The following is a 19,078-nucleotide window of genomic DNA, read 5'->3' as shown; positions in this document are numbered from 1 at the left end:
CCATGTTATCTTATATAGTTGTGTATTTTGCCATAGTTCATACCATGTCAGTGTTTCATTAAATTCTCCACACTGTTATTTTGAGGACGACTAATTTTTCAAACCTCTTCCACTTCCATTTATCCTGTTTCTTTCCATTCACCATATACTTTTATTTTCTTCTAAACAATATTGAGCAAGATTAAAATAATGAAGTGGTGTTAGAGTTTGATAGTAATTTTAAAGAGAACCAGAAGAAAAAATGCATTAGTCACAGCAGTTTATTTTGAGCTGCTGTTATGACTTGGCCACAGTGCTCCACATAGGCTAAAGATAGATCAGGTTTAGCACATGCAAATGCAGATCATCCTTCTTGGCTGTCTCAGGCATCTTTGAACCAGTTTGACCTGTGTGGTGGGAACTGCATTTACTGCTCTCTGGCTCTCTGAAGGGGGACTCAGAATGTGGCAGATTTCATTGTGAGTGCTACTATCCATCCAGTGGTGGATGACTGAAATTTCAGGACCATGAGTTCCTAAGCAAGAGGGAGAATTGTGAATGAGCTGTTTGGTGGTAATACCAGACGTGGAGTAAATGACAAAGGGGTGGGTGGCAAGTTCAACCTAGTGCAATCAGATTAGCAGCCTACAATCTTTTCTTGTGGCAGTCTTTCTCCAGGAAGGGAGGGTATTTCCCTTCACACTGAAGAGAAGATTGAATTACAGAATATGCTGAGTTGGAAGGGCCTCACCAGGATCATTGAGTCCAGCTCCTGGCCCTGCATAGGACATCCCTAAGTCACACCATGTGCTGAGAGCATTGTCCAAACACTTCTTGAACTCTGTTAAGCTGTTGCTGTGAGCACTTCTCTGGGGTGTCTGTTCCAGTGCCCAGCCACCTGTGGAACCTTTCCCTGATGTACAACTCAAAGCTTTCCTGACTCAGCTCCATGCCTTTGGTTCCAGTGACATGGTTTCTATGGTGGGGTCTGATATTGGGCCTGTAAACACCTTGTGGCTCGCAGAAGGGGCAGGGAGATATCCCTAAGCTGGGATCCTGATTCCTCCTTTAAAAAGGAGGGATTGTCTAACCCACTTTCTTCAAGTGCTTAAATTGTGAAAAAGAATTGTGAGGTAAATACAGTGAGGTAAATACAGTGGAGGTAAAAGTGGATGACTTTAAATACAAGTATGGATTCTTCTTTCTATTATTTGAAGTTGTTCATACCTTTTATTATTAAATAAATGTGCTCCTGTATTTCATTCTTTTATCAGTATTTTTTATTCAGAAATTAGAACAAACTCATGAGCAAGCTAAATAATTCACAGGATAAAACTATGTTTTTTTAAGATGAAGTTGACTTCAAATAGACAATTGCCTTCCCCTCCTTTCAAATCCAGTGAGTTGTGATGAGAGGTTTGCAGTTTACCACTGATCCAATGTGGAGCCACTGCTTCATTGCTTGATTAAATATTTTACAATTGTATTGCAATGTCTTGTTTGAAGTGACTTGCTAATCAGGGTTGCTGTGCTTGTTAAGTAGGTACATAATTGGCATGAATTTGTTATATCCAGTCAAATATATATTTTTATAACCATTTCAGTTTAATTGCTGAATATTAGATGCAATAATTAATTCCCCTATAGTAGAACTTTGTGTTTTCCTTTCCCTTGTCCTGAGTGAAAAATGTCGGTAAGCCTCTGCTGTAACTGTGGAATAGCAGAGCCTAAATATGCTTTTTATCAGGGGCTGGAGGCATGCTGGAAAGAGGAGAGATATCTCCTATGCCTTCCTCCAGCCCAGTGTAGCCACAGGAGTATCATTGCAGGAGAAGTCCTCTCCATGTTTTACAGGCTCTGTGGCCATGCATCTGCAGGGTGTGTAAGGAAAGGGGAACAACTCAGATTGTTGCCAGCACACCTTTGTTCCAGCAGCAGGAGTGAAACTTTCTGGTCTGGCTGCTGTAGCTTAGAGCTTTCTCTGAGGTTTCCTATTTATCCTACAAATCTTATGTCATCTACAAAGGTGCAGAAAAATCTTAGCAGAGAGGAGATGTGGAGCCATGCTGAAGTTGCAGAGAAGGTGAATGGCTGCTGTGTCATCAGGGCAATTTACTCTCATGTGTGTCACACGAAAGCCTTGAAGAGAATGAATATTTTACTTGTAGAGAAAGCATTATTCTAATTCAGCATTGAGGAGGAGACAAGAGCAAGCAAACTGGACATGAAGATGAAAACAATGCAGAAAAAAAAAGTCAGCAGTTCAACCGAGAGTTGGCCTGAGTATAGCTGATCTAACAGTGAAAATTATACAGCAGATAGCTGCAGTGGTGGGAGCCTGAGAGATTTAATAGTTTACTGTCTGAAAAAGGAGTGTGAGTAGGAGAACTTCCTTCCTTCCACCATCCAGTAATGCAGTTTTCACAGATAAGAATGAAGAATGTGGTTCAGTTCTACTTGACTTCCCTAAACAAGCAGTTAAAATTCTGTATTGATAATTTATTGCATACTTGGATGTGAAAGGAAAGAATTATTATCTATGGGAGTTCAGTTCCCAAGGAATAATTGCCCTGGCATGAAATTCAAGATCAAGATTCTGTGTCCCATCAGTTGGATTTCCTTCTGTAGAGCTCCTCTGAGCTTTAAGGACATTTCTGTTAGTTTTAATAAAGATTGCACAGCTTCCTAGTTTCTGTCAAAATTATTATCAATAAAATAAATGGCAAATATGCAGTCTTGCAGAGCAGGTGCCACTGTGGAATAATGGACTGAAGGACAGAGGAAAAAAAAATTACTTATGGAAAATGCTTGTGCTTTGGAGTTTCTTTAGATGTCAGCTAAACATCAGTTCACTGGAGAAATGAAATTTCAAGGATTTTCCAAAGCAAAAAATGCTTCAAAAAAAAAACCTTTCCCCAAACCACTGTAATAGACAAAATCCATTGGGAAGTTTTTCTGTTTTGATTCAAAATTTTTTACCATCCTTGACTTTTTTTTTTTTTTAAGGAAGGAAATTTCATCTGCTGCTATAGGATCTTAAAAAATTATGAATAAAAAAAGTTCAAGGTCAGGTGAAGAGAAGAGTGAACAAGGGGCTTTAGAAAACTGCTGGAGTCAGGAAGCAAACCGTGCAATCCTTTGGGTGGTAGCTCTAGGATTGGTTGCACATAGTTTGGGATGCACACTTTGATCCATTCAATTTGTTTGAATGAGGCATTGAAAATACAAACTAGAACTTTCCACTATGGAAAAATTATTATACCAAGAGCAGAACATAAGGAGAAAGGCTAGTTATTTGTTCTTTAGTTTATAATATGCCTGAAGAAATTTTAATAACCCTGTTAATTGCATTCAGGGAAGATGTTTAAAGGAAGGTAGGCTGACTATTAAACCAAAAGGTTTAGATCATTGTATACTTAGGCCTGTGGGCCTGGTGAACTATTTTTAGATATTTAAATGGTTATTTTTCATGAAATCCTGTAGCAGCTCTTATAATAAGCAGTGAATAATGTCTGGGCCATGGAGGAGTCATTAGCAAAAATTCTTCTTGAACCAAAGGGAACTAGATTGCAATTTATCCTTGCCACAAGGAATTTTTATGTTGAAAAATCTTTTTTTATTGTAATTGGCAGAAAGTTTCTTCAGAGGCTTCAGTAGCTGTTTAAATAAGACTGTATGTACTCTTTAAAGGCAATAAACATTTAAGAAAACTAAATAGAAAGATTTTGGCACTTGGACTCATATTCTCCAGTTAAGTAGCCCTCATGGATTGTATTGAGAGCCAAGACTGTGAAATATGATTACATTATATGAATTTAATTTTCTAAAGAAGTATTATTGCAGAGTTGCTTTCAATTTGTTATTTTCTGATTATTTTTACAATGTATAAAAGTTTATATGATCCAGTCTTTTAATGATACATTTCTAAAAAGGCCTGAGGTAGCAGAAGTGTCAAAAGGGATTGTAAAAGGGCACAGAATGAAAGAGCAGGAACATCTTAAATTCAGTAATTTTTCTTTTTGAGTGGAAAATAGTACAAAGGCAATGGGTAAAAATAAATGCTGCTTTTAATGCTTTTAATAATGAAATATGCCACTGTTACTTTAGATAATGAAAATTAAGGCTTTTAAAATTTTTGTGTGAAAGTTAGTTTTTATGGAAATATTACCATCTCAAGCAATATGTAGTAGTTGTACTATAGTTCACTAATCACATAATGAGTCTGACAGGTTCATAAAAATAAGACCTGAAAACATCTTAATGGTGACACAGGAGATGTGTAGACATAAATCGTATAAATAAGAGAAATCCAAAAGATAAGATAGGTAAGAGAAATTACAACTGTTTGAACTGTTTTCTTTGCCTTGTAAATATAGTCTTGCTGCAAATATCTATATTAATTTTCTGTTGTTTCTTTTTTTAATTATTTCTTTATTCATGTGTCATGTGTGTCTTTTTGTTTCTTATGGTGTTTTGTGGTGGTGTTTTCCTCTTTGTTGTTTTCTTTCAATTTGGAGTAGGTTGCCAACCTCAAAGCTTTTCTTCGTGTTCAAGTACCTCCTGAATACCACAGTGGTAATCTAATAGGCAAAGTATGTATCCCTTTAAATCTGCTTTCTCTTGAATAGATATGCCATTCTTTCACTGTGCTTCTAGACATGCAAACATAATAATAATAAGGATGATTTAAGAATAGTGCTTGGCAGGGTCTTTCCTTCAAGGTGGTTGGAGTACTTGCTCCTTGCAAGCTATATCCCAGAAATTTAAAGTGTTTGTCTTGTGATAATCTCTCTTCCCAGTCTTTACATAAAATATAGTGCATTTATTCAGCTTTAGAAGAGGAAGTATTTTTTTGAAGTTTATAATATCTTAGTCACTGTAGTGGGTTGACCATGGCTGGATGCCAGGCGCCCATTAGAGCCATTCTCTCACTCCCCCTCTGCAGCCAGACAGGAGAGAGAAAATAGAACAAAGGGTTCATGAGTTAAAGACTGGGAGAGGTCACTCATCAAATACAGTTATGGGCAAATCAGGCTTGAATTAGAGATATTAATTGAATTTATTAGTAATAAAATCAGAGCAGGATAATAAGAAGTAAAATAAAACTTTAAAAACACCTTATGCCCCCACTCTCCTTCCAAGCTCTACTTCCTATCCCAGCAATGCAGGGAGACAGGGAATGGGGTTATGGTCAGTTGATTACAGGTTGTTTCTCCCACTGCTCAGGGAGAGGAGTCATTTCCCTTCTCCAGTGAGGGGTCCCTCCCATGGGAGACTTTTCTCCATGAACTCCATCCCTCAAGCAAGTTCTCCACAAATTGCTGTAACATGGGTCATTCTTCCATGGGTGCAGTCCTTCGGGCACAGCCTCTCCAGTGTGAGTCCCTCGTGGGGTCACAAGTCCTACCAGGAAACCTGCTCCAGGCTGGACTCCTCTCTACAGGTCTGCAGGTCCCTGCCAGGAGCCCACACCAGCACAGGATTCAAATGGGGTCACAGCCTCCTCTTAGACATCCTCCTGCTCTGGTGTGGGGCTCCTCCATGGGCTGCAGGTGGATCTCTGCATCCCTGCGATCCTTCATGGGCTGCAGGGGCACAGCTGCTTCACCATGGGCTGCACCAGGGGCTGCAGGGGAATCTCAGCTCCAGGATCTGGGCACCTCCTGCCCGTCCTTCTCCACTGCCCTTGGTGTTGTTGTTCTTGTCACTGCCTTGTGCCTCCTCTTCCTGTTCTTGCCAGTGCCTTCTCCACTGCCCTGCAGCGTTGTTGCTCTCGTATGGTCTCATTCCACTCCTCTGTGACTACATCTGTGCAATAACTTTTTTCCTTCTTCTTAAATCTGTTATCACAGAGGAGTTACCGTCATTTCTAGTTGGCCCAGCCTTGGCCAGCAGCACATCTGTCTTGGAGCTGGCTGGCATTGGCTGTGCTGGACATGGAGGAAGTTTCCAGCAGCTTCCCACAGAAGCCACTCCTGTAGCCCCCAAGGCCCTCCTGCTACCCAAACCTGGCCATGCAAATCCAATACATGCCCATATGGCAGGATGGATAGGAATGTGGTGTCACAGAAAACCCTAACACTTGAGACAACAGTGAGTTAAACTCCCTGAACACTCAGGAGTTTGTGATCTCTTGGAGTCAATGCAGTTCCTTTTCTGTTACTTTCTGTATTTTCCTTCTAACTGCTTAGTGAGGGTGAGTAAGTATTCTTGATTCTTGAGTGAGTGGCAAAATTAATAGCATGGCTCAACTAAAATAATTGCACTGTTAGCTTGGCAGGAATAATTCCCTCCTTGAAAGTGCAGAGATTTTTACTCAATGTTACCTATCTGGGAGAAAACATACCTTTAATTTAAGTGTAGCATGTCTGTCACAAAGTGACAGTTGCACCACAGTAACTTTACCAGTACAATTTTTAAAAACCCCTGTTTATATTAAGATCAAAAGTTTACTTTTAACAGCATTAAAAAAATATTTGGAAAATATTTTAAGACAAAAGCCACTCTACATTTGGCCTGGCTTGCCTAGAGCCTAAAAATGGCTTCTGTGGGCCTCACTCTTTGAGCCTCTCAGCAAAGGTGTGGCCTTCTGCTTAATTCCTTTAACTATTTCACCTGAAGAACAGATCCCTTTCTCAATGTATTTGCAATTATTTTCTGGTTTTTTGGGGTTTTTTTAATGTTCTTAAATTTATGGCTTGTTTTATGATTTTAAAATGTTGTAATTAAATACAAAACTTTCAGTGCTGGCATGCATTATATGCTGGAAGATGAGCTATTCGGAGTTTTGAGGGGTTTTTGAGTCTGCTTGGCTGTAATTTTTAACTTCAAATTTCCCAAAATCAGACAATCAAAATATCTTAGCTTCTAATCCTGAAATTAACCAACTTATCATATAGTCTTGATAAGCTATAAAGTTATAATTCTATTACAATTAAATATGTAATAGTTTATAGATATATATATGTGTATACATATGCAGGTAGGGTTGCCACATACATTGCTTTACATACACCTAAGCCATTTATTATCTTTCAAAAGCAGTAGTTGGTGTGTGATAAGGTAGTAATTTTCAAAATTATTAGCTTTTGGTATCAAGAGACCAGCATCCTGAACAGAAGGTCAGAAGAAGCAAGGGTGATGTTTTCAGCCATCTCTAATTCTTGTTAGCAGAAATAGATGGAATGATTTTTTACATAATAAAGGTAGGAAAGACTTTCCAAGGCCACACCGTCTATATGAAAGGGTTTTATAATTTATTATATGTAAATATTGTACAGAAGAGCTAGAAGACAGGAGCATTTAATTGCATAGATTTCACTATGCAAAAGGAGACAAGAAATCTAAGTCAAATAGATGATATGTTGTCTGGATAACAGTACAATGTTTGAGGATAAGATTATTACAGTATTTCCCATGTGTAAATAATTTTTTTTCTGAAAATTTCATTGCTTTTTCATTAGATAACTGCAGCTCTTTGCACCTCAAGATACATTACCCTTTCAAATTGGATGGGCTTTATTCATTGCAGGAATTGCTAATTTGCTGTTGAAGATTTAAGAATAGACTTTATAGACAAGCAGCTTTTGTGTTGCACTGAACTTACTGTTTATTTTAATAAAACTCAGACAAACCTGTGCTAGCATATTGGTAGCTGGGATTGCAGTTTTTCTGTTTTTTGTTGGGAAGTAAAGATAAAAGTCCAACAGGTAATTATATTGTTACAACAGGGATAAATTAACTTAGGGTTTGTAAGGAAGGAATATGACTTGATCTTTATCTAGAAATAGTTTAAAATTCTAAATCCTTGCTCAGATCAGCAACAGGATGTACTGATACAGGTTTTTTTATCTGTAATTTTAGTAACTGCTTGCCCTACATTTTTAAGTTCCTGTGAAAAATCTGTTTATCCTGTCTAGTTTACTAATAAATTCAATAATGTGCCATCTTCATATCCATTCTTTTCATCATCCCAGCATTCTCCCATTGTTCAAGGTGACTCTAAATGTCTATGGCTTTTCTACATGCTTATATTATATGAAAAAATGGCAGGTATGATTTTGCTGTGTATGTTCAGTGCTGAGATACCTCCAACTCAGTGGTAGTTGATCATGGCAGGTGAATCATGTTGACCTCTGCCTCAGTGCTCCCATCTAGTTACTCCCAAATATAAAGTTCACCTTCCTTTTAAACAGCAAAGAATTGCCATAGCTGGAAGGGGATACAGGTGCTTCTTCCAGCTGTTGAAACCTTCACAGTGTCTGATTTCTGGGGTCTTGCTCAGGGGCTGAAAACTCTGAACTTGCTGGTTTTGGGCTCTGAAGGGCCATTTCTTGTGTCCTCACCCATTTCAGCACCTTGATTGTATATACACGTTTTATGTGGCCTGTTAGGTTTTTTTGGGTTTTACTTCTAGAATTTTATATTAAAAAGTCTGTTACAAAACATTTCAAAATTTTGGGGTTTGGCTGGTTAGGCTTTTGATGGTAGCATGCAGCAGTTTTGTTGTGGGCTCCTCTGGATTAAACATCTCCATAAAGTCCTTCCAGTGTCTATATTTCTGTATTTCTCTCATTGTGGGGAGCTCTGCATTTTATCTTTCCTAGCACAGGGTGAGCTTAGAGGATGCAAGTACATCTCTGAAGCCAAAAATTTGGGAGCAGAATATCAGCTGGTAACTGTCAGACCCTGCTAGGATCTGTGCATTACATTAAAAGGAAAAATTGAACAGTTTTGTTCTATTGTCAGTTAACAGACTTGGGCCCTTACTCATCAGTTTTGTTAGTGTTTGTAACTTTTCCACACAAATTTCCTTGAATTTAATGCTTGCAAATCTTGTATTAAACAGTGCACTAAAACTTCTTACACACCAGCACTACTCTAGCTGTTTTTTCTGTCAGCAGAAGATTCTGTGTATACACAAGTATATTTTCTCTTTCATTTGTTTTCTAAACTCTTTTTGTTTTTATTTTAGGCTTCAAGTGGCAATTATTATTTTATTCCATACATTGTCACACCTTGTGCTGACTACTTTTGCTGTGAAAGTGATGCCCAACGAAGAGCCTCTGAGTACATGCAGCCCAGCTGGGACAATATCCTGGGGCCGTTTTGTGTCCCACTGGTGGACAAGTTTCTCAGCCTTCTCAAGGATGTCCATGTTACATCATGGTAATGTTACAACACATACAGTTCCAGAACCTTTGATAGCCTCTTTTTTATATTATGAAAAAAGAAGGTACAGAATTTCTAGTTGCATTGATTATAAATTCTTTTATTTTTCACTGTACTTAATGTAATGTCAAAAGAAGCTGCCAATTTTGCTGCTTTTTGTATTCCTGGCCTGCAGTTGTTGCAGTTAACTAACCATGTTGTGCTAGAATTTGATTTATAGTTACTTTCCAGAAAGCAAAGGCAATCCATGGGTAAGATAAAGTGCTTAAGTTTTACAGGGTTTAAGGTCATAATAGGAACTAAGCTCATAGATTTCAAAGCCAAAAACTGGCCTTTTCTGTCATCAGATAAAATATATACATGGTAGCAATGGGCATTCAGTTTAATTCTCATGATTTGTTTTTGTTTATAAAAATCAACCTTCTGATACAACTTAATAAACATGATACTGCTTAGCCATTTCTACAAGGGACTGTTGGAGTTTTGAGAATTGGGGCTGGAGAAGGAGGTCTTTCTTTCTCAGTTGCTCACTTTGTATTCTGCAACTATTCCTGTTTGGTATGTAGTTTTGGAAAACCCTCACAGAGACTGGGTTTCTGGTTTTTAATTGTCCTAACATCTGTCTGAAGCATGAGGTAGCGCCGAAGGCCCTCAGATTTGTTTCCCCATTGCCATCCCACCCAAGTAAAAGGCTTGTCTAAAAAACTACTATTCTTTTGTGGTCCCATCCTTGCAATCCCATGGATGACTCTCCTGCGACATCCTACCCTGAAGGACAAGGGAGCATCCAAGATTCCTAGATGCTCATGGTTTAAAGGAATGATAAAAATCAGAAGATCTGCAAAAGTTTGCATAGTATTATTAGTAAATTACACACTTGGCATGGAAATTGGTGTTTTAGTCCTTGACCTCCTAGTGTAAGGCACAGCAGAGGGTTTTGGATAAAGGGCGTAGGGTGAAAGGGAAGAGAGAGAGTGATAAATTAAAGAGGGGCAGAGAAGAGGAAAGAAAGAGGCATCACCCATCCTGGCTCCAGTGTCAATCCTGCTGGGGTTTTCATGATCCTGGGATGCAAATGCAAGGCAAGCACCCTGAAATTTTTGGGGAATTTTTCTTTTTTTCTAAGTAAGTTTTCCCCACACTGGAGATCAGTTTCTCACTGTGTATGCAAATTAGCTATGTGCAATCTGTTCTTGTAGATCTTTCTGGAAATGGATTTGAAGCCTTTGGGGGTTATTGGGTGGTCCTGATCCCACCTGGCAGTCCACGCCCGCTCTCAGCCTTGTTTCTGTGCTTGCACAGAAATGTATGAGCCTGTGCTTGCCAGTAGAGCTTACTGTGACCTTGTTGCTTTGATTATAATGTGTATGAGACAGAGAACTTAATTTTCTTTGCTTATGCTAAACAAGGTTTAATACTTTGAAAGGCTCATTTGTAAACAAGAAGGGACTTGTATGCACTGGAGTATCTGTCAGGTGGGACATGCTAAGTTCCAAACTAGAGAGTCCATGGCCTGCTTCAGGATAAATTTACCCCTAAGTTGCTGGTTGAGGCCATTCATACTTGTCATGCTGGCAATATATATATTATTTTTCAATTTACAAAATGCTGATGTTGGATTGTGCACTGATATTAGTGTAAATAAGGCGCACTTACTGGAGGCTTTTACAGAGATCCTGCCCACATTATGTATTATGTTCATCAAAGAGATTGCAACTTTAAATCAGCTTTTGTGGGCTTGTTTTTGTTTAGTATCTGTGTTTGAAAGTCTCCTTCCAACTTTCATGATAAAATAATTTACCTGCTCTTTACATCACACTGGTGTTTCTTCTCTGTGTCACTTTATTATCTCAGATGCAGTCTTTATCATACAAAGTGCCACATCTGTCAGGGTCAGTAATGGGGCAAAGAAACGCTCCAGTTTTCCTGTGTTGGCAAAATTGCCTCAGGATCCTGGTTATAAGCCTATTGATACATGGCCCTACAGTCTGAGGTGAGGCAAGGTGGAATATTTGTAAGTAGTTATTGAAAAATATGGAAACATTTGATGTGGACCTCACTCTGTGAAATTATACTTTTTATTAGAAATTATACTTTTTATTAGAAGCATAGCCATGTTTCATAAGAAATGTCTAACAGTCTTCTTCTCCTATGTCTAACTTCTATTTCTTAGTGCCTATTATAAAGAAACACTGCTAAATGACATCAGAAAAGCTAGAGAGAAGTACCAAGGAGATGAACTGGCTAAGGAGCTGGCCAGGATTAAGCTGCGTATGGATAATACCGAAGTGCTGACTTCTGACATTGTCATAAACCTGCTTCTTTCCTACAGAGACATTCAGGTATGAGCCTAAAGACCAAGGTGGATTATTTTACTGTGCAGTTTTGGCTCTTGTTTGTTCTCCTGTGCTGCTTTGTTTGTTAGGCAGTGATTCAAAGCTGACACTAAATGGGAGCAGTTGTTATGTTGTGTAAGTTTGGATTGTCTTTTCGGCAGTTTAAAGGGATAGAGACTCTTACTTATTCTTCCTGTGAACAAGAGACTCAGATTAGGTGACTTGCCAAGGTCTCTCCCTTTGCTTTTAGTAATTTTTAACTTCCTTAAAAAAGCAAAAAACCCTACTGAATAAAGATGGTTGCCTTGCTCTCCTCTGCCCTACCTTTCCTCCCTCCCCCAAAAAAATTAAATATATTTAGAAACTAAGAAAATTTGGGTTATGTTATGACCATTGTATTGGCTAGAGATGCCCAAACTGAGAACTATAATTCAATGAAACATTAATTTGCTTTTGAAATCTAACTGCACCCTTTTTTCTTCTTTTAGTTTTTCTAAAATAAGTTCTGCTTTTGCTAAAGCAGCTATTTTTCCAAATTGACAGTCTGTGTGTTTGATATCAATTTTCAAATATAATTTCAACCATTCTATAGGTATTTTTTTCTTATCAGGAACTAAGTTGGCTATTTCTTTTTTGTAAATGGGTTGTGAGAGCAATGGATAACCACATCATCCTTCATTACCAAACCTTCCATTCTGAAATGCATATTTTCCTTACAATACTTTATCCAACTTAATTTGGATTGGTTCTGGTGATCATGAAATATCTCCCTTGAGAAATGTGCTCGCATCAAATCATGTTTTGAACAAAAAGATTAAGTAACACAAGGCCCTTTGAAATGTCAGTAAACTGGCCTCTTCAGCACTGTAGATGTGGGTTACCCCAAGAAACCCAAGTGAGTGCACAAGTGACTGATGTATATCAGAACAGCTGTGGTTGAGTCCACGGTGCCCTGGTGAGGTGTCATTCACCAGAAGATCTTAATAAGACCTGAAAAAGCTGGGAGAGCAATTGATCATACTGGCTGCAGGGATTCAGTAGTTTGGGCATCGTGGTGAGGGAGAGACAGGCACTGCCGTGGATAGACAAAATCCCTCTGTGTTCCTACACAGCCTTCTGGCTGTTTCTCTTAGGAGCAGTCCCCTGAGAAGCTGTGATAACAGTACATGTGATCATGATAAGTTTTAGCTTAGTGATGCTTTCTTCCTTTCAGTTTATTCTGCTTCAATCCTTTTTATTGTTTTTTAATTTCATCCCAGGACTATGATGCTATGGTGAAGCTGGTAGAAACACTGGAGATGCTTCCTACCTGTGACCTGGCTGATCAACACAACATCAAGTTCCATTATGCTTTTGCATTGAATCGGTGAGGGTGATGGATTGAAGTTGTTTTATTTTAGTGCTGTTCCATAGGGGCTTATATGTAAATTTATAGTGCAGATAATATCAAATTCTCTTCCCTTTCTGCACACATCCATCACAGTCATCTCTCCTTAATGCCATACTTACTGTGCACCAGGACAGTGTGTAACTTTTGAAATTGTTGTTTTCCAACAACCATTGTTTTGTCAACAACTAGGAGAGAGTGGATCTATTCCAAAGGCCACTTGACTAACTGCAGGAGACTCCAGTGATACCAAGGGGTTCTTGGTCAGTCTGAGATTGTTTAATCTGAATCACTGATTATTCTGAATGTCTTCAAATGTTTAGTGTGAGAGAGTTATGAGTGATTTATTAAAGTAATAGGTAAAAAGCACTGCTTGATCCATGAATACACATTCATGATAGAGTTTCCTTGGAAGGCTGGATGGTCATCAGGACCTGCAGGCATATCATTACTTTAGGAAACACTGAAATATTATTGAACTCTTATAGTTAGGTACAGACTTTTGTAGTACCTATGTATAATAATTACTCCTTTTCTAAAGAATTTACCTTAAGATTGCCAGAGAAAATAGATCTTATGCAAATGAAATCACATGTAATAATAAAAGTAACTGGCTAGATGCAATCCACATAATATTAAAGATTGTGACTTAGCTAGCTAAAGCTAAACTAAATTAGCTAGCTGATTGTGAATTAGCTTACTAAAAATCAGCATTGGACAACATAAGCATGGCATAAATCAAAGAGATTAAGAACTTAATAATAGATATGGAAATGTAGTTCCTATGGCATTTTCTGGAAAATGATAATAAATATGGTCCTATCTGACAGTTTAATCAGACATAAGAGAAACCACTAAACTGTTGCTCATAAAATTACTGCATATGGATTTGGCCCTATTTTTCAGAACTTCTAAAAATTTTTTCAGGAATTTGACTCAGAGTGTTTAAATTTGACTCAGAATGTTTAAATTGCCAGTGAGAATAATGCTAGAATCATGCCTTTTCCTTAGGTAATGTCTTAATATAATCAGTTTGTAAAACTTTTTCATTTAGATGTGCATAACAAAATTGGCAAGCTCCTTTACTGTGTTGGTCTTCAAATTCTTTGTATTTTGAGCAGCATGTGCAATCCCTGCCATTAAATCTTCTGTTTTGACAATGCCAATAGCACCCTGGTAAGACAAGATAAAATTAATTGCTTATGAACTTGCTTTGCCTGTCAACAGCTTTCATTAGCCCCATCCAGCATGACGGTCTTTGTTTTCTTTTGGGAACTATTTAAAAATTTCTATAGAAAAGGTTTTTCAGAAAAAAATGACTGGTTTTTCATTGATAAGAACACAGAATTTAGCTTCTACAGATGTTTTTACCTTCTTCAAACAAAATAATGGACAAAATTCAAAAGCTGAGAGTTAAGCATTTTTTGAGCAAGTCCATTTAGTTCAAAATGACCCCTAAAATGTTGCATTTAGCATCTTACTTGCATGAAAATTTTGAATCCCTAATTTTGTCTATTTAAAAACCAAATTATCTTTAGTTATTTCTATCAGAAGCTCTCTTTAAAATAACTATATTTTCAGTTCATATTCTATTAATTTCAACATGCAGAACAGTATTAATGTTGATAAGTACAGCTGATTGAACCCACCAGGAAAACAATACATCATATGCAGAACAGAATTAGCAGCAGAAGAATATCTGACCCTGCAGAATGTTAATGTGTGCTTAATTTCATAAAAGAGTGTACTAGAACTGTGATCCAGAGAGAGTAATTAATTTATTTCCTATTGGACTCTGTAACTGAGTTCTCCTGGCCATTAGTGTCACTTGCATGGTCAAGTCAGAGTTACTCTGGTGCTGCACAGAGCCAGCTCCAAGGCTGCAGGGCTGGTTCTGGGCACCCCAGGGCTCTGCTGCTTCAGCAGCTGGGCACAAACCCAGCTGAAGCACAGCTGTGTGTAGGTCCAGGTTAATAAGTGCTCAGGCAAGGGACAGCAATGTTTCACTTTAGGTTCTGTGCCATTCCAGCCTAGCTGCATGTCCTCTGCCTCAGAGCCAGCCTGAGTCTGACTTGTCTTGGATCATAAGCAAACCAAGCCTGGGCCTCACTGATGGGTACTGAGCAGACAAGTACTAAGGCACTCACTGTCATATGAAGGGCAGGCAGACACTTCCATGCTGATTTCTGGAGCCCTGATTCATGTGGCAGGTGTTTAAGCACAGCCCCTCTCTTAGATTGCTGTCTTCCTCTCTGGCTGCCTGAGAGTATCCTGGATTTGTCATCTCTCATGTCTTTTATCAGAGGCTGACAATGGATGTTTGCAAAGGCAGGCTTGTGCTTGTTTCCAAGCCTTGGCAATCTGGATACATCACTGTCCTAGAGTGATGGAGCAAAGGGCTGTTGCTTCTCCAGTGTCTTAAGCTGAATAATTTGGATGTAACACAGGAACAGAGCAGACAGTGCTCCCTTCTGTACAGAGACAGGCTGGTTTAAGACATTGTTCCTTGTTGCCTCCTAGCTGAGATGTAAGTCTAATTGTATCTTAATTTAGACATCTTTAGGTATAAGTTCAGTCCAAATGTGCAACATGAGTATTTTCAATATTTGTATTCACAGCTGGGGTATGAAGTAAGATGCTGTGCTGTTGAGGGCTGGGTGTTCCAGATGTGGATGGCTGTTTGTTTCAGTCCATGGTACACCTTGCCTGGGAGGCAAGCACTGTGTAAGGACTGCTTAAGACCAATTAAATTTTCTAATTGGTCTTATTTACCAGAGCTGGAGTTATAATGTCCTGGACACTTGCAAAGAGGCCCAAGGCTATGCCAAATTCTGTTCAAAACAGAGTAGACTTTAAAACCAAACCCAGTCCTGGCATGAGGCCAGAACTGTGAAAATTTTAGTCCCTTTCAGAGCACTTCTATCTTCCTTTATATTAAAGATGAGGACAGCTGCAGTCACTATTATTTAACTCAGGCATGCTGTGTTTTAACAAGCAACATATTCCAGTACCATAATAAAAGAAGGCAATTAACAAGTGAAGGGTGTAATAGGGTGCAAGTAGAAAATCACTAGTAATTGTGAATAATGCTAGTAATTGTGAATAATAGTAGCCACTGAAAATTGTTCCCATTGTTAAGCACTAGGGTATTTAAAATGTTCTGTTCTGTGATTACTCAAATTTAGTAAAAAAACATGTTGTAGGCCTCCTCCTTTTACATGCCTGGCTTTCATGAAGTACCTGAGGTGTATACGAAGGAGGGAAAAAAGCTAGTTTTTTTCTTTGTCATATCTGTTTGGAGGCTTGCAAATTTAGTTCTTGTCAAAGCCTAATTTAGGGTCTTGTTTTCCTCAATCACTGTTTCAAATATTGAAGATTCTAAAAGCAAATTACATCCTCAGTGAAATGTATCTTAACTTAAAAATTACTAACTAATTCTAACTCTAATTAAAATGAGTTCTCATATTTCTTAATAATTAAGATTTTTAAAAATGTTCTTGCTGTCATTAAGACATGAAATGAAAAGGAAAGCAAATGTTTATTCCCTTGAGAAAATACTTTCCATTAATACAAGAGTTTTTTGTCATATATAGTCTTCTCCATCTAGCTAGATTGAAGCAAACCATACCGAGGAAGATGTGAACAAAAAGCTGAGAAAAAAAGATTACACTATCTGTTACCAACAGAGTGAGCTAATTCTTGTCCCAGTGAAACACACATTGTTCCTGTTGACTGTGTTGGGCAAAGGCCTGGTTCACTGAGTGTAGTTCTGGCTCTGTAACCATGCCAGTTCTTTAAAGCTGGTAAAACCAGTCTCTGAAGCAGGAAGTTTGGGGTTTTTTTGTTTAGAAATATTTAAAACTAGGTCTCCTTATAAAGACTAGAGTGTAGAGAAAGATTCACCATCAAGGGGATGGATTTGGAGAGCAAGAAAGGAGCTATGATATCAAAGAGATAGTAAAAAAAACCACTTGTATTTTTTTACTGTGTGTTCCAGGTGTTATTCCAGGTGCGATGCTGTGATAGGAGTTTGTTGCCCTACACAATAATTCAGGGAGGTAAAGGAGGAGTGGACAGTTGGATAAGACAGGAAGACAGATGCAAGAGGCTTGTGTAGACCAGGAAAGTGAGACGATTGCTTCTGTGATTGAAGAAGCATGGTAGGGTCAGCAGACAGATGAACCACATGGCAGAACTGCAGTGAACAAGCTGGCAAATTGGCAAGTGAATCAGCCAGCAGTTTCTGGAGGATTTGGTTTTGCAGTCAGGCAAAACCAAACTGGCAGCAGAATATTGGCACAAATTCTGAGGAAGTGATTAGAGGCTATAAAGGTACCCAGCAGGACAACTTTTGTTTAAAGAAAAAGAATTCCTGTGTAGCCATTTCTGGCAGAAAAACCTTAGTTTGTTCAAGATTTCTTCATCCAGAAACAATTCTGTGTCATTGATAATTCCCTCAATTTGAATTTTTTTCCCCTAATCCTAATAGTTCAGTTTCCTTTTTAAATAAAGTTTAAAACTGTGCACAGTACTGACAATTAATGTGCTGGGTATTTGTAAAAGACATCATGAATTTTTTTTTTTAATTTTTATTCCTTGATCATTTCCTTTTAATTCCTAGCATTGTGCTTGGGGAGACTTGGCAGTGTTTTATTGAGCACTAGGATATTTTCATAATTGCCCTAGTGTTTGGAAGTAACTTGCAGATCTCTTTCTTAACTGGCAGTAGTTTCTGCTGCTGCCATATTCAGATAATGTAGATTAATTTTCTCTGTTTGGTTTCTCTGCAAGTTCTCACAAGGTAACAATTGCAGTAAGAGAACTAAAATGTGCTAACAAAGAAACCAGTAAGAAAAAAAAGTAGATTTATGAAACACTTTTCAAGACCTGTGGGGTTTTCTAATATAGTTTCTAAATAAATTGTAGTAGTACTCTTTTTTCTTACCTCATTGACCATTAAAACTATATTTTGAAAGAATTTTCAGATTGTGAGTAGTGATTCTAAAAACTGTGCCCCATAAACCCCAGAAAAATATGGAAAGTAGCTTATGTTTTCACTGAGTGTGTATGCAAACTTCTTTAAGGTAGAACATGTCTTCTTCCAGATGTGAAAAGTTTAACAGATTGTGTGTTGAAGAGCACCATTGAAAAATGCCTATTTCAAAATTCTCTTTCATTCCTAAAGTTGACTTGTTTGTGTGATATCATGAGGGACATTTGTATTTCAGTGCAAGGTGGCCTGCAAGCACCAGGAGCAGTAAAATGACCTGGTAGAGTCATTTTTGTAGCACCCTACTGAGATTCTGCTCTGGCTTATAAAACTTCATATTCAGGGGATATGCTTTGCAAATCTCACCTGGTGCACCAAGGTAATCCATAAAGAGAGCATTTTCTGCCTTCCTTCTCATGCCTGTGCATCATCATATACAGTATTTCAGATTTCCCCTTTTAGAGAGGCTGTGGCGTCTCCATCCTTGGAGGTTTGATAGATTCAGCTTTTCAGACACAGCCAGGCCTGCCATGATCTAGTGCTGGGCCATGGACCTGCTGTGGGAGGGGGATTCTATTAGATGACCTCCAGCAGTCCTTTATGACAGGGTTTTTGTGATTTGTTCTAATGTGGCTTTAAATGGGGGCTGGGGAACACGGGGAAGCTTACAGAGTTGAGATTGGTTTAAAAAAATAGAAGCCAGTGCTAAGCCTTAAGGGTTTAAGGTAATCTCTTCTACTCTGTTGATAACACCACAAATCTGCTTCAAGGCACCTTGAAACAAATTATGAGCTGTCAGGCATGCAGACCTGACAAAGTGTGGGGTCTGAAATAAGAAATGAAAATTTGTCTTGGTCAAACATAACAAGTTCTGCATATTATCCAACAGAATATTTTCATACTGACTTCAGAGAACCTGCTTGGAGCTTATGTGATCGTTCAGGTTTTTTGGGTGTTTTCTTTGTTTGTTCCCTCTTTTTTGGTATTTGAAAGCTGAGAATTTCCTAAATTTGTAAATTATTATAATTGGTGTATGGGTTATGTATCATCCAATGGGCATTAAAGTCTGCTGCAGTGAAAAACAGGGTCTAATATAAATATACCTAAACTGATTATTGTTTAATTATATCCTGTTATATGAGTGCATACTTGTCATGTGCTAAATTTTGTTGTATTTAATTATTTTTAACATTTTTTTTTCTGTAAAAGAGAGAG

The 19,078-nt window shown here is 38.1% G+C and overlaps 1 protein-coding gene across 2 annotated transcripts in view; it reads left to right on the top strand.

The window, feature by feature from the left end:
• Positions 1-19,078, top strand: part of MAP3K15 (mitogen-activated protein kinase kinase kinase 15) — an 81,017-nt gene that overhangs the window by 28,741 nt on the left and 33,198 nt on the right. Inside the window, exons 4-7 of one of the 2 annotated variants that reach the window (XM_058825316.1) lie at positions 4,500-4,571; positions 8,954-9,147; positions 11,324-11,492; positions 12,746-12,852. In XM_058825316.1, coding sequence (XP_058681299.1) covers positions 4,500-4,571; positions 8,954-9,147; positions 11,324-11,492; positions 12,746-12,852 — 542 coding nt within the window. The remainder of the gene's footprint in view (positions 1-4,499; positions 4,572-8,953; positions 9,148-11,323; positions 11,493-12,745; positions 12,853-19,078) is intronic. The other variant, XM_058825317.1, reaches the window with a different exon arrangement.

Source organism: Ammospiza caudacuta, chromosome 2, assembly GCF_027887145.1.
Source record: "Ammospiza caudacuta isolate bAmmCau1 chromosome 2, bAmmCau1.pri, whole genome shotgun sequence".
Taxonomy (NCBI): Eukaryota; Metazoa; Chordata; class Aves; order Passeriformes; family Passerellidae; genus Ammospiza; species Ammospiza caudacuta.
Note: the sequence above shows the minus strand (reverse complement) of the source record. Positions and strands in the feature narration are given on the sequence as shown.